This window comes from Helianthus annuus, chromosome 15 (assembly GCF_002127325.2).
Source record: "Helianthus annuus cultivar XRQ/B chromosome 15, HanXRQr2.0-SUNRISE, whole genome shotgun sequence".
Taxonomy (NCBI): Eukaryota; Viridiplantae; Streptophyta; class Magnoliopsida; order Asterales; family Asteraceae; genus Helianthus; species Helianthus annuus.
The window spans coordinates 90,891,730-90,907,701 of NC_035447.2; the positions used below are offsets into that span (position 1 = coordinate 90,891,730).

At 40.1% G+C, this 15,972-nt stretch overlaps 1 protein-coding gene across 1 annotated transcript; it reads left to right on the forward strand.

The window, feature by feature from the left end:
* Positions 1-11,634: 11,634 nt before the first annotated feature.
* LOC110881751 (proline-rich extensin-like protein EPR1) lies at positions 11,635-13,134 on the forward strand. The gene has a single exon (XM_022129914.1). The coding sequence runs from the start codon at positions 11,635-11,637 to the stop codon at positions 13,132-13,134; it is 1,500 nt and encodes a 499-aa protein (XP_021985606.1).
* The last annotated feature ends 2,838 nt before the right edge of the window (positions 13,135-15,972 follow it).

The following is a 15,972-nucleotide window of genomic DNA, read 5'->3' on the forward strand; positions in this document are numbered from 1 at the left end:
GTAAAGAGCCGCCAATTTACATGAAATACAAACAGTGGCCGACAAACATGTTGTGATTGGACCAAATTAACCTTATGGCCGACAATTAATAAATTCATCGAACAACTTGACATTTCATTAACAAGCATACAACCCGAATAATATATAAAAACTCGGACAAAGATGAAGGGGGTTAAAAAAAAACTCGGATAGCTTGTGTGTGGGAGTAAAAAGTCGGACATGAGGGTTTCCTCATGAAACTCGGACCAAATCAAGATGGGGGGGGGTGTTTTAAAAGTCGGACAACCCCTTATACCAATACAAAGTCGGACTACAATTTGTTTAAGAAACTCGGACTTCATGTGATGTATATAATTCGGACATCTTACTTCCCTTTAACTTCGGACCACATACAAGGGCTTTAAAACTCGGACTTAAAGTGCACAACAAACTCGGACTTAGCACTTTAATATATGTGAAATTCGGACCTATGATTAACCTTAAAGAACTCGGATAAAAGCTTATCAAAAGTCGGACTAGAGTATCTTGTAAACCTCGGACCTAATGTATCAACTAAGAAACTCGGACCAAGTCCCCCATCAAAAGAACTCGGACATGCTTGAGTATAAGGAAACTCGGACCCGTTTGTTTCTTGTATAACTCGGACATATCAAACCAAAGGTCGGACTCATGCTTTGTTTATAAAAACTCAGACTATTTTAATGATCAAAAGTCGGACTAACATATTTCACCAGTAACATCAATCATCGCAGAACATCAAACATACGAACATCAGTTACGTTTTACGATCAAACCCTAATATCATACACTTGCAATGCAGTAAGTCCACAGTTAATCACTCTATTGATCAACAATAAACAATCCTTTCATGAACAATCAATCGGCATACCACGAATCATAAACAATTCTCTATAATCAGAATCAATGAGCACAGAAACATTTCATACAAAAGTTAGGGTTTACAAGAATCACATAATCAAGGACCAAGAATTGGTAATAATCAAGCAATCAATTAGGGTTTTCATGAACACATAATCAGTAAACAATTACCTTGAATGATTTTAGAGGAATGAATCAAAAGTGAGGAATGTCTTGTGCCAATGATTTGGTGATGATTGCCAGAGAATAGAATGTGAACTACGTGCTTTTGTTTCTTGTGAAAATGATTAGTGTACAAGAGATTAGGGTTAAGAATCTCTAGAATTTCACTAATTACCCTCTACCTCCCTAAGTATCATATTTTACACATGCACACCATCTCATAACAATTTCATAGTTTCACCACCAAGTTTATGCATTTAACAACTTTATCACAATTAACACATAACCATGCATAATCACACAGTACATTTCATTGTATTAAAACATATACAATTCCATAGCCAAATATTTGCACAATTAAACAACTAACCAAAACAAGAACGTGCAATAAATGCGAATTAGAATCTTGGAATTTCGAGTTGTCACATTATCCCCAACTTAAAAGAAATTTCTTCCCGAAATTTGGTACGCACTCACTGAGGAAGCTAGGTAGGCTGTATCGTTCACTGGTTTTCCTGGGGTGTCACAAGAAAGACAAGAAGTTCGATTGGGGAGACAAACAAGAAGAAGCGTTTCAGTTGTTAAAGAACAAACTTTGTAATGCACCGATCTTATCGCTACCCGAAGGAATGGACAATTTCGTGGTATATTGTGACGCCTCGCGTCAAGGAATGGGTTGCGTGTTGATGCAGCGACAGAAAGTTATGGCATATACTTCTCGCCAGTTGAAGGTCCACGAGAAAAATTATACCACGCACGACTTGGAGTTAGGCGCGGTGGTATTTGCGTTGAAGATCTGGCAACATTATTTGTATGGTACGCGATGTACAATCTTCACTGATCATAAGAGCCTGCAGCACATATTTGACCAGAAGGAGCTTAACATGGGACAAAGACGCTGGGTTGAACTGTTGAACGACTACGACTGTGAAATCAAGTATCATCCAGGGAAGGCGAATGTGGTCGCCGATGCCCTAAGTCGGAAAGAAAGGATCAAGCCCATCAGGGTTAGGGCTTTGGAAATGATTATCCAGACAGACCTCTCATTGCGCATTCGTGCCGCGCAGAGAGAAGCTCTCAAAGAAAGGAATATTGAGGACGAGTATCTCCGTGGGATGGAGAAGCAGTTGGTACCAAACGAGGAAGGAACTTTATGCTTCATGAAACGAATTTGGGTTCCTCTGTTTAGAGGATTGAGAAAGGTCATTTTCGATGAAGCTCACAAGTCACGGTACTCGATTCATCCAGGAGCGGATAAAATGTACCAAGATCTTAAGGATTTCTATTGGTGGCCGAGGATGAAAGGAGATGTTGCGGTATATGCTAGCAAATGTTTAATGTGCGCCAAGGTAAAAGTCGAATACCAAAAGCCTTCAGGTCTTCTACAGCAACCTGAAATACCCAAATGGAAATGGGAACATATTTCAATGGATTTCATAACAAAACTGCCAAGGACGCCCAAAGGTCACGATACAATTTGGGTGATCGTAGACCGTTTAACGAAATCTGCGCACTTCTTGCCAATCAGGGAAAAAGACAAAACGAGTAAACTAGCTGAGATATACATGAGATTGTTGCATGACATGGAGTGCCTCTCTCAATCATCTCTGATAGAGATGGAAGATTTGTGTCAAGAATTTGGCAGTCCTTTCAAGAAGCATTTGGTTCTCAGCTAAATCTGAGTACATCATTTCACCCGCAAACTGATGGACAAAGTGAACGAACGATTCAGACATTAGAAGACATGCTGCGAGCTTGCGTAATGGATTTAGGTGGAAGTTGGGACACTCACCTACCATTGGTTGAATTTTCATACAATAACAGTTATCATGCAAGTATACAAGCCGCACCGTTCGAAGCTCTTTATGGACGCAAATGTCAATAACCGATTTATTAGGGTGACGCGGGTGATAGAAAACTAGTTTGTCCGGAATTAGTCCAAGAAACGACAGACAAGATTGCACAGATCCGAGAGCGCATCAAAGCGGCTCGCCATAGACAAAAGTGTTATGCGGATCGAAGAAGGAAACCTCTGGAATTCGAGGTAGGAGATATGGTTTTATTGAAGGTTTCACCCTGGAAGGGTGTGGCACGCTTTGGGAAGCGTGGGAAGCTGAATCCACATTACATTGGCCCATTTTGAATCCTGCAAAGGATTGGGCTTGTAGCATACAAATTGGACTTACCTGCTGAACTCAATGGCGTTCATGATACATTCCATGTATCAAACCTGAAAAAGAGTCCAACACAAGAGACAATTGTCATTCATGCTGATGAAGTTCATATCGATGACACGCACCACTTTGTTGAAGAGCCAGTTGAGGTTACTGATTGGAAGATTAACAAGACACGCCGGAGTAGTGTCAAACTCGTCAAAGTTCTATGGAATGCAAGACACGGGCCAGAATTCACGTGGGAACGTGAGGATCGTATGAAGGAGAAATACCCCCATTTATTTCCCAAGACCCCTGCAACTAGAAGCAGAACCTAAAATTTCGGGACGAAATTTTCTTAATGGGGGGAGAATGTGACAACCCTCACAATTACAGGTATCCGTACAATTAATTAATATTTAATTTGTGCTTAATGACTGTGCTTGACTACAACTGTGATTAATCTGCTTTCTGATTTCTGTTACATACATATGCATCACATTTGATACTGTCACTTCATTTATTTCATACAAACATTAGTGACAAACTTGATGCACAAAGCACAATTAGCACACTGAGCGGATAACCCAGAGACATGCTGACAGTGCCAGCACCTAGACAGACAATGTTTTTGAGGCCAGTATGACCCAGAGATAGAATACTACACTAGTAGGGAGTGTAGGGAAGTGAGGACCATAAAACTGCATCACTAGGTGATAGTTATAGTGCCGGGAAGTGCCTAAAACACACTCTAAATGCAAAAACTTGACAAAATGGTCCTAGATACCTTCCAAAGTGTTGGGAATTAAAAGTGTCATTAAAAGTATTATAAAAGACACCTTATGAATTAATTAAGCACTTTAACGGAACAACACCCAACCGAACAACCGGACTTTACCCGAAACACAAAAATATTGTCAAACACATTGTTTTTATTTTTCTGAGCCAGTTAGGATCCCCGAACACCCTAACACATTATATATTTAATAACACACCAAAACCCACTAACTAAAACACTTGTTTTCTAACTAAACTAGTAACTAGACATTTAAAACCCAACCCTATACCCCCCCCCCTTAAGACGGTTACCATGGGTGTCCCCACCCATGGATTTGTTTAGTATTTTATTTGATATGGTTGGTGATTAAGAAACATAATACACAAGGGTTAAAGATGAAGATAGGTTATAAGATGGCACAAGGGATTAAGGCACTTCATTCTCATCACAACATCAAACACCAACTCTCTCTCCCTCTTTGGTCTCGACCGACCCCCTCACCACACACCACCACCATCATTCAAGCTTCTTCAATCATTCCAAGGGCATCCAAAGGTGTTAGTGATCATACAAACAAGCTTGGTGTGTTCGAAAGCTCAAGGACCGCTCTCATTTTCTTTTATCCACCACTTTTATACTCTTGAACTCCCCTAGCCTTGTGCTAGTGGTAAGCACTTAGATCCTTGCATTTTATATGTTGTTTAAGTGGTTAATGATGTTTAAAGATCAAAATGATAAGAACTCTAAAGAACCATAAACAAAGTCTTGATCATCAACTAACATAGTGATGAAGTATGGTTAAAATGATGATGAAATCATGATATTCTTGTGTTATGATGTTTGTTGAATGTTGTTTGCTAGTAGAAATGATATGGATCATCACATGGTCTTGCTAGATCATGATTAAAAACATGAACTAGCAAGATGGAAAAAGTAAGAATGTTGTGGATGATGGAATCATCCACACATAAACTATGAACTTGAATAAATGGGTGTTTTCTTGAAAAATAAAGATCAAAGTAAGTTATAATCTTGTAGATCTAAAGATCCATGAGTGGTTTTTCGAAAGAACCAAGTGAAAAGTGTGAGTTTTGTTAAAACTTGGATCTTACATAAACTTAACACATTTTGGTGGATAAACAAGTGTAGAAACACTTGTGTAATAGGAAAATTTCACAAAGAAATATTTTTAGAAAATATGACTTGAAGTTGTGAACATTCAAACCCTTTAAAAATGAAGTTTTTAAAGAACTAATCACATTTTGGAAGGTAACAAGACTTACTAAGTGTGCTAGTAAGTTACTACATGTTTTCATAAATTTTCAAGTTCATGAGTTTGTAGTTGTGCTTGTTGTTGACAAGTTTGGTAAGTATAAGTTACATATTGTTGGTTGATGATTGATTGAATGTTTACAAAAGAAAATGATATGCTAGTACGCATGGACGCCTCCATTTACAAAGGAAACTCTGGCGAAATTTTTCTAAAATTTCAACACTTCAAAAATATTTTTCTAACAAGTGTTACAAATATATTTTAACTTGGTTTTCAAAATAAACTTCGCCATGATTTTTATTACAAAAATACTAAGTGCCGGAGGTTGATTTTCGTAAATAAAATTTGATAAATATATATGTAGAATATATATTTTGTACTAAGACGCTTGTGTGATTGTTTGTTTATTTTGTGAACTAGTTATATTATTTTTAGGATGAAATAATATAACTCACGTATACCATAAAATTTCGACTCCAAAATAATACCAAAACTCTTACAAAATAAATATTTAAGTTACGCAATTATTATTGCAATACGAAACGTTAAAATGTCACTTATGTAATATTTCAGAAAAATACTTTCACATGTATATTTTGGTAAAATATTATGTTGGAAGATTTATGAAGTAAAATATAATATTTTTGGGAAAAATATATATATTTTGAATTAAGATGTTTTAGACAGATAATTTAAATACATTTTTTAAGTGGGATTTAAAATATATTTTTCGGAATTACAAGTGTACATGTATAAATACCCCCATCCTTGGGAAGGAAATACACATATAAAATACTTGAGAAGTGTGGATACGAAATAGTTGCCTAACTATTTTTCCTAAATACAAAATTTAAGTTAAAATAATTAATATTATTTTAACAAGTAGCCAAACTTGATATAATATCAAAGTAACACAACTCAAAACATTAAACCCTAAGCCAAGGCACGGCCCATCCGTTTAATAGGCATTAGTACGTGTAGGTCGTTGCGCAGCAGACCGGGTTTGGATTGACGACTATTTCAGGAGACGCACTTCTATGAGTTCATGTTCCCCCTTTTCTCTTTACAGTTTTCAGTTTTATACTTGGGGGTTAAATACATTTGACAATTATTACAAACATTTATTTACATGGTATGGTTAGCGTAGGGAGGGTTTACTACTAGATCATGTGAGGGGTGGGTACAACACTTAAGGCCATCAATCCTCGTTGTTAGGACCGAGGGACACAAGAGTGATAGATCTATTTGGGTGTAGCGAGCCCACACCCGTGAGGCCGGGGCGGCCCATAGAGGTGACTGTGTCTTACAGCCGAAGCACGGTAACAAATTTGCTAGGTTTGAGTCTTCCTGCACCTTTTCACACACACTAGTGGCTTTGCAACCCATTGGTGATCTCTTTTTTTTCCTTATTGCTACATACCAGGGACTTTTATTCATACATGAAAGGTTTATACATACTCACTTTTACATGAACTCGCTCAACTTTTGTTGATTTTTCAAACTACATGTATTTCAGGAAATTAATGGATCTGGCGAAGTGTGCAATCGAGTCAAGCTGCGTAGGGAATAATGATGTCATCCAGGTTTAGGATGTGTAACCCTTACCTGGACGGGTTACATGTCTCTAAACCATGTTTTTATTTAAAACTTTTGTTGTGTCATGTGAACACATTTTAATCATGTCATCTTGTAACTTGTTTTATGTGTCGGCATTTTAAACAATGATGTTGTGGTAACTTTAAATTCAATGAATGGATGATCATCATGTGTTTTATTTTCATATAGCAATGTTATGATTGTTTCTATGGTATTAAGAAGTCACACCAAGTAAACTCACGCTTGCGCAAAAGCCAGGGTGTGACAACAGGCTACCCCATCCCAAACCGTCACTATCCACCGCTACCCCACCGGCTACCCACTTGATCCCACGAACCCGCTACCCCACCGGCTACCCACTTGATCCCACGAACCCGCTACCCCAACCCGAAGAAGATGGCATCTTGGACCCACGAGGAAGAATTGGCTCTCGTCACAAGCGTCGTTGACGCTGTGAAGGGTCGGCAACCCGACCAAACACGATATTGGCCGGAAGCATTCGCAACCTACAAACATAACGTCCGACACGACCTCCACAACCTCAACGCGTGCTAACATAAATGGCGCGAGCTAAGGCCCAAGCTCGATCGTTTCATGGCTTACTACGAAGCCGTTCCGAGCGGCGATTTAAGCCACGAGGACCGGGTGGCGGTGGCGAACATTGAATTTCTAGGCAAGGAGCGAAAGGCGTTCGACAAGATCGCCCTTTATGAAATTTACCTAACGCTCTAGGTTTTTTATTTTGTAATTTTTAGGTATTATGTAATTTTTAGGATTATGTAATTTTTAGGATTATGTAATTTTTAAAAATCTAATGAAATTTTAGGTTTTTTTTTATAAATGTTGTGTGAATTTTATAGTTTTTTTGTAATTTTTTTAATAATCTGCCAAGCGTGCACCCAACCCAAGTCCAACCCACACCCCGTCATACCCCACGAACACGTCACTAGTACGACAACCCTCACAATTACAGGTATCCGTACAATTAACTAATTATTAATTTGTGCTTAATGACTGTGCTTGATTACAACTGATGATTAAACTGCTTTCCGATTTCTGTTACATACATACATATGCATCACACTTCATGCTGTCACTCCATTTATTCCACAACAAACCTTAGTGACAAACTTGATGCACAAAGCACAGTTAGCACAGTGAGCTGATTACTCAGAAACATGCTGACAATGCCAGCACATAGACAAACAATGTTTTTGAGGCCAGTATGAGCCATAGACGGGGTACTACACTAGCATGGAGTGTAGGGAAGTAAGGACCATAAAACTGCGACACTAGGTGATAGTTTAGGTGCCGGAAAATGCCTAAAACCCACTTAAAATGCAAAATTCTGCATCTATTAACAAAATTCAGCATTGAAATATGCTAGTCACTTGCAAAAATATGGCAAAATGGTCCTGTATGCTTTCCTAAGTGTCGGGAATTAAAAGGGTCACTAAAAGATACATAAAGGACACTTTACGATATCACTTAGCACTTTAACGGAACGCTATCAAACCGAATAACCGGACATTACCCGGGACACTAAAATATTATCAGAAGCATTGTTTATATTTTTCTGAACTAGTTATGGTCCCCCGGACATCATAACACACTATATTATGGCATAACACTTAAACACCTAACAAGTTCACTTAACATCCAACCATTTAAACTAACTACCATTACATCACAACTAAACAACACCCCCCCCCCCTATGTGGTAATCGTCCCCATGGGACCCCCACTACAAGATTTTTATAAATCGTGCTAATCCCCATATGATTACCTAGGAATTGTGAAGATCATGATTGTACTTACACTAAACACTAACCTTTACACATAACACCCCTAACTAATCACCTATTTACCAAATAACTTTCATTTAACCCCCCCCCCCCAAATCCTTCTCTAATCTTTCCTTGGAACTAGTGAGATTATGATGTGATTATGTATGTACTTTTGAGAGCATAAGAACCAATGGATAAAGGAATTTGAATTACAAATAACCCCCACCATTTTCACTAATCACCCACACAAAACACTCTCTTCTTTCTTCCCCACATAGCTTCGGCCGAACACTCCCATCATCACCACTGTATTTTTATTTCAAGCTTCATCCATTTCAAGTGCATTACAAGGTGCACCAAGGTGAATCACGAAGTGTGGAGCTCACGGATCGTCAAGGACCTCTCTAGTTTGCCTTTATCCACTCATTTTCCAAGCTTGATCCTCCCTAGCTTAAAAGCTAGTAGTAAGCTTCTTTGGTCCTCATTTACTTCATATTTATGGTGGTTAATAGTTAGATTATGATGAAAATACAAGAACACCAAAAGATCATAAACCTAAGTCTTGAACATAAAGCTAATATGATGATGAAATAACATGAAATCTTGATGAAATGAAGTTGTTTTGTCATGTTGTTGATTACTTGATGTTTATTTGATGATTACTAGTAATAGGATGTTTAACATCATGGTTGAACTTGTTAGAGTAAGATTAAAAACTTAAGTTAACAAGTTCGGAGGTGATTAGTGATCTACATAAAAGAATCACCTCCATGTTTCAACATAAACTTGGTAACAAAGTGATTTCTTGAAAAATAAGTGAACTAAGTGAGTAGATGGTCGTATGGACCCGAGGTCTACAAATGATTTTCCTAGACAAACCAAGTTAAAAGACGGATTTTTGAAAAGTCATGATTCTTACACTATTTTTGGAAGGAAATAAGTTTATGAATACTAGTAAGACAAGAAAATGGTGTAAATGGATATTTTTGTAAAATAAGTTCACAAGTTGTGAACATCTAAAAATCCCGAGAACGAGATTTTAACAAAAGTAAACACACTTTGGAGGGTAACTAAACCCACTAAACACCCCACTAAGTTACTGTGCGTTTTTATGAAAAACCAAGTTTATGTTGTTATGTAAAGTGCATTGTTTTTGCACTTGACTAGTGTAATGTTGTTTGGTAACTTGTTGTTGATTGATTGAATGATTTCCGAAAAGAAAATGATATGCTAATAAGCATGGACACCTCCATTTACAAAGGAAACTCTGGCGAAATTTTCTAAAATTTCAACACTTAGAAAATATTTTCTAAACAAGTGTTACAAATATATTTTTAACTTTGTTTTCAAAATAAACTTCGCCAAAGGTTTTGTTACAAAAATAAAAAGTATCGGAGGTTGGTTTTTGAAAATAAAAATGGGTAAATATATAATTAGAGTATATATTTTATGCTAAGACACTTGTGTGCATGATTGTATAATTTGTGAACTAGTTATATTATTTTTGGGCAAAATAATGTAACTTAACAAAACACCTTGACATTTACAACTCCAAAATATTATTTTCGGGAAAAATACATGTATTTGGAAATATGTTATTCTTGGACAAATAAGTTAAATATATTTTTCCTAAATGGGACTTAAAATATATTTTTCGAAACTACAAATATACATGTATAAAATACCCCCATCCTTGGGAAGGAAATGCGCATATAAAATACTTGAGAAGTATGGATACGAAATAGTTACCTAACTATTATTCCTAAACCCTATAAATTATTATGGTATGCTTAAGGAAAGTATACTATTTAGATCATGTGAGTGGTGGGTACAACACTTAAGGCCATTAATCCTCGTCGTAGGACCGAGTGACATGAGTGATAGATCTATTTGGGTGTAGCGAGCCCACACCCATGAGGCAAGGGTGGCCCATAGTGGTGACTATGTCTTCCAGCCGGAAGCCCGGTGCAACTCCGCTAGGTTTGAGTTTTCCTGCATCACTTCACACATACCAGTGGCTTTGCAACCCATTGGTGATCTCTTTTTCCTTATTGCTACATACCAGGGACTTTTATACATACAGACATACTTTAAAGGTTTATACATACTCACATACACATGAACTCGCTCAACTTTTGTTGATTTTTCAAGCTACATATATTTCAATAAACTAAGGGATCTGGCAAGTGTCTGCATACGTGTCAAGCTGCGTTGAATAAAGATGTCATCCAGGGTAGTAGGTTTAGGAGGTGTAACCCTTACCTGGACGGGTTACATGTCTTTAAACCACGTTTTATTTAAAGTCTTTTGTTGTGTCTTATGAACACGTTTTAAGCAAGTATGGTTTGTAACTTATCTTAAGTGTCGACATTTTCAAACAATGATGTTGTGGTATTATTAAACTGAATGAATGGATGAACATCTTGTGTTTTATTTTCATATAGCATTGTTATGATTGTTGCTATGGTATTAAGAAGTCACACCAAATAATCCACGCTTCCACAAAAGCCAGGGTGTGACATCTTGGTATCAGAGCCTCGATCATAGCGAACTAGGATTCTTCTCGAGTCTAGACTATGATCACTAGGGCTCTCACGAAAACATTTTTACATTGCATACACAAGCGTCCAGATCCAGGGTTCAAACATTTTTACAAACAAAAGGCACAAATACACATTTCAAAATTTATATTTATATTCAGTCTTAGAGACTGAGGGAGTTCAGCCTTAGAGGTTGGGGAAGTTCAGTCTTAGAGACTGAGGGAGGTTCAGTCTTAGAGACTAAGGGGTTCAATCTTAGAGATTGGGGAGGTTTAGTCCTAGAGACTGAGAATTGGTGTTAGAGGCCAGGGAGTTAGTCTGAGAGACTAGGGAGTTCAGTCTAAAAGACTGGGTGGGATAGTCTGGGGAAGACTAGGATGATTACTCGCATACATTGATGTGACTTACGTGCTTATCTGATTACATGTTGATATATGTGCATATGTGTGGTTGTGTTACAGACAGCATGTCATCTTCGGATACTGGAGTATCAGACACGCTGGATCCTATGGCGATAGTCTCGGACGACGAGATTCTATCTGAGAGCGAGGTTTATACGTCGGATACTACGAGCACTGATGAGGATGACTTCCAGCCTTTTACGCAACCAAACTTTGGGGATAATATGCCTCTAGCTGATGGTCCTTTCGTCGGGGATCTACCTCTTATTCAGGTCCCTGCTCCTCTCCCACTCGCTGCAGTTCCTATCGAGGATCTGCCTCATGACGAGTTAGCTGACGATGACATCGACTTATTCATTGAGGGTCCCCCGGAGGGTGACCAGGATGGTGTGGCCCTTATGGATGACGATGTCCCTCTTGCTGATGTTCCCGTTGCTCACCCTGTTGTTCCTGTCAAGGCTCCTGTTGAGGAGGCCTTATCCGATCCGTCTGGTCCAGACTTGTTTGAGTCTGTAGCGTCCGCTTCACTTCACGCCCCGGGCGTGCAGCACTACTCCTCCGACTCTGACTCGGACATGGCGATGTCTATTGCGCCCATCGTTCCCCATGACGTCGACCCAGATCCTGAGGTCGAGTTTGCACCTGCTGAGCCTGTTCCAGTTGGCCCAGAGCCTGTCATTGCTCATGACCCTATTGATATCCCAGCTGGTGCACTTTTGCTTGATCCTTTACCAGAGCCTGATCACGTTGATATACCAGTCTTGGCACCACCCATTGTTGATGCGCCAGTTGCCATACCACCGGTTTCTGATGTCCCTATTTTTTACGCACCACTGCCTGATCCTGTGTCGGTGTTTGTTGACCGTGCACCTTTTGCCACACATGTCGATCCGAGATATGCTGACACCTGTAATGGGTGGATCGAGGACGACGATTATCCATCTTTTGTTGTACCAGTCAAGCCCCCTGTTGCACCTGCTTTTGCACCGCCTGAGGTTCCCCAGTATCATCCGCACATATCTTATGTCCACCGCACGGACTTACCCATCACCTTTCTACAGGATATCCCTCCTCCCCGTCCAGGGGAAGGACCTTCCACACAGCGGCCCGATCATATGCCCCATTCGACAGCAGCTTTTTCATTTATGCCCTCTTTTACACCTGCCCCACGCACTACTTTTCCTACTTCAGCACCTATGGGCGAGCCATTTTTGTGGTCATCGCCCAATGTTATGCCTCTGTCAGACCCATATCACCCGTTTCATGTCGGATATACCACAGATGACATACTTATATCCCTGCAGTTACAGCAGGACGCTTTGAGCCGTCGAGTCCAGGAGCTGGAGAGGACTCCGCGTCCTCCCCCTTGTCATTGTCAGTCTCCTTTTGCTACACCACCAGCTCCTCTTCCACTACCCCCTGATTCTGATGTTCGCTTCTTTACTCCTGAGCAGCAGATTGCTTACCTGCTGCGCGTTATCCATGCACTTGAGGAGGATTGGGTGCGTTTGCACCGTTTGATTTTCTTCCCTCCTCCTCCTCCTCCTCCTCCCGCATCAGCATGAGGATTTTTGGTCTGTTGCAGGTAGTGTTACTTTTGGTGAGAAGACAGCGATTGAGCTGACTACACAACATTTTGAAGACCACAGGATGCCATGATGACTTTTGATATCTGATTTTTGGTTGTTGTATATGACTAGATAGTTCAGACAAAGGCGATGTGGCCCTTAGTCGCTTTTGATGTACGATACAGTTATAAAACTTGTAAACATTGTATTGTGGTCTTGATTTTATGATAGCTAAATCACAGTGTTCTCATTATATGCGTTGTTGAATTATTTGTTTTATATTATAGCATGGGATGTTATGTGTTATTGTGTTGATGAATGTTATTACATACGCTTATTACTTACTTACTTACTATGACCTGACCAATATGATCTTCTTTTAGAAGATGCCTCCACGTCAAGACACATGTTTTCCTACAACTAAGGCTGAACTACAGGATTGAATTGTCGCAGCAATAGCACAGTATAAGGCCTCCCGCGCAGAGACTAGCGGAGGTTCCTTAAGAAACAACAACAACAACCCACCCAATGGTAATGTCCAAGTCACTTGAGACACATTACGATACATTTGGATATTTCTTACTCATCCGCTAACACTTTCTGTAAATGTTATCGCCTGTACAGGCTGCACCTACAAACAATTTCTGGATTGCAAGCCCTTAAATTACGACGGCACTGGAGGTGCTGTTGCATTTGTCAGATTGGCAGAAAAGACGGACTCTATTTTAAGGATGAGCAAGTGTGCTCCCGAACAACAAGTTACATATATCTCAGGGCTCTTTCTTGATGGTGCTCTATCATGGTGGAATCTGCAAGTACAGACCCTGTGAGAGGCGGCGGCGTATGCATTAACATGGACTGAGCTGAAGGAGCTCATGAGGAAGAAATACTGTTCACGGGCCGAAATACAAAAGCTGGAAACGGAATTCTGGAACCTAAAGATGGACGGCCCAAAAATCGCCGAGTATGTTCAGAGGTTTCATGATCTGTCCCATGTGGTGCCATACATGGTCACGCCTGAATTCAAACGCGTGGAGCGTTTCATATGGGGATTAACACCCCAGATCATGAGCATGGTAACGACGTCGAAGCCTCCAACAATTACCGAAGCTATTGATCTCAGCATGGCGCTTACAGAAGAAGCCATTCGGTTAAACAAGTTTTCAATTTCTGAACCAAAGAAAAAGGAGACACATGTCGAATCCTCGGGGAAAACAAGGGGAAATTATCCAACTTCAAAAAGAGTATTGGCAGGGCCAACAAGAGGAAGGAAGTGAACCCACCAGCGGGGGCTAAGGGTGGTGATGAAGTCAAAGGGTATATGGGCACTCTGCCCAAATGTGAAATATGTCAGTTTCATCATGCTGGCCAGTGCAGAGTTAGAAAATGTGAATCTTGTGGGAAGGTTGGCCATTTAAAAGAAACGTGTTGGGTTGGTACTGGCCGTGGTGGCCAATGGGGATTCGGTAACAACAACCGTGGAGGTAACGGAAATGGGAACCGCAACGGCGGAAATGGTAATCGCGGTAACTTCGGGAATCAAGCAGGAAATGGTAACCACAATCAAAACAACAATCAAGGCAGTAATGGAGATGGTAACGGTCGAGGACCGGGATGCTTTAACTGCGGAGACATCGGGCACTTCAAGCGTGAATGCCCAAAACTCAATCAAGCTCGTGGGAGGGTATTCAACATTGGAGCAAGGGAAGCATGCCAGGACCCAAATGTTGTCACTAGTACGTTCCCTATAAACCAACGCTTTGCATCTGTGCTATTTGACACTGGTGCCGACTATAGTTTTGTATCACTAGAATTTAAGAATTTGCTTCAGTTAACTGCTAGTAAATTAGAAGTTCTGTACTCAATTGAACTGGCTAATGGAAAGCTAGTTGAAACAAATGAAGTCATCAGAGGATGCGTGATAGAGCTGGGAGAACACGAGTTTACACTGGATCTACTGCCAGTTGAGTTTGGAAGCTTCGATGTGGTAGTAGGGATGGATTGGTTGTCAAGCAACAAAGCCGAGATTGTTTGTCACGAGAAGACCATTCGCATCCCAATGGCGGATGGAGAAACGATCATAGTACACGGAGAGAAGCGTGATACGCCTCTGAGGATCATTAGTTGTCTAAAAGTTTAAAAGTGTTTGAAAAAGGGATGTGTTGCCTTCTTGGCACACATCGTTGATAAAGAAGCCGCTGAACCGACGATAGAAGATATTCCAGTCGTGAAGGAGTATCCTGAAGTCTTTCCAAAAGACTTGCCAGGATTGCCACCGCAAAGGCAAGTCGAGTTTCATATTGTCTTAGTTCCAGGCGCCGCGCCTGTAGCTAAGGCACCTTATCGACTTGCACCCTCAGAGATGCAAGAGCTGTCGATGCAACTCCAGGAGTTATTGGATAAGGGATTTATCAGACCAAGCTTCTCGCCTTGGGGAGCTCCAGTTTTGTTTGTTAAGAAGAAGGATGGTAGTTTTCGCATGTGTATCGACTACCGGGAGCTGAACAAGTTGACAATCAAGAATAGATATCCTTTGCCAAGGATTGATGACCTGTTCGATCAGTTACAACGTTCAAGTTTTTACTCAAAGATCGATCTTCGATCGGGTTATCACAAGCTGCGTATTCAGGAGGAAAGTATTCCCAAGACTGCTTTCAGAACTCGATATGGGCATTACGAGTTCCTAGTTATGCCGTTTGGTCTGACGAACGCGCCAGCTGTATTCATGGATTTGATGAACAGAGTTTGTGAGCCGTACCTCGATAAGTTTGTGATTGTGTTCATCAATGACATTTTGATCTACTCGAAGACGAAAGAAGAGCATGAGCAATATTT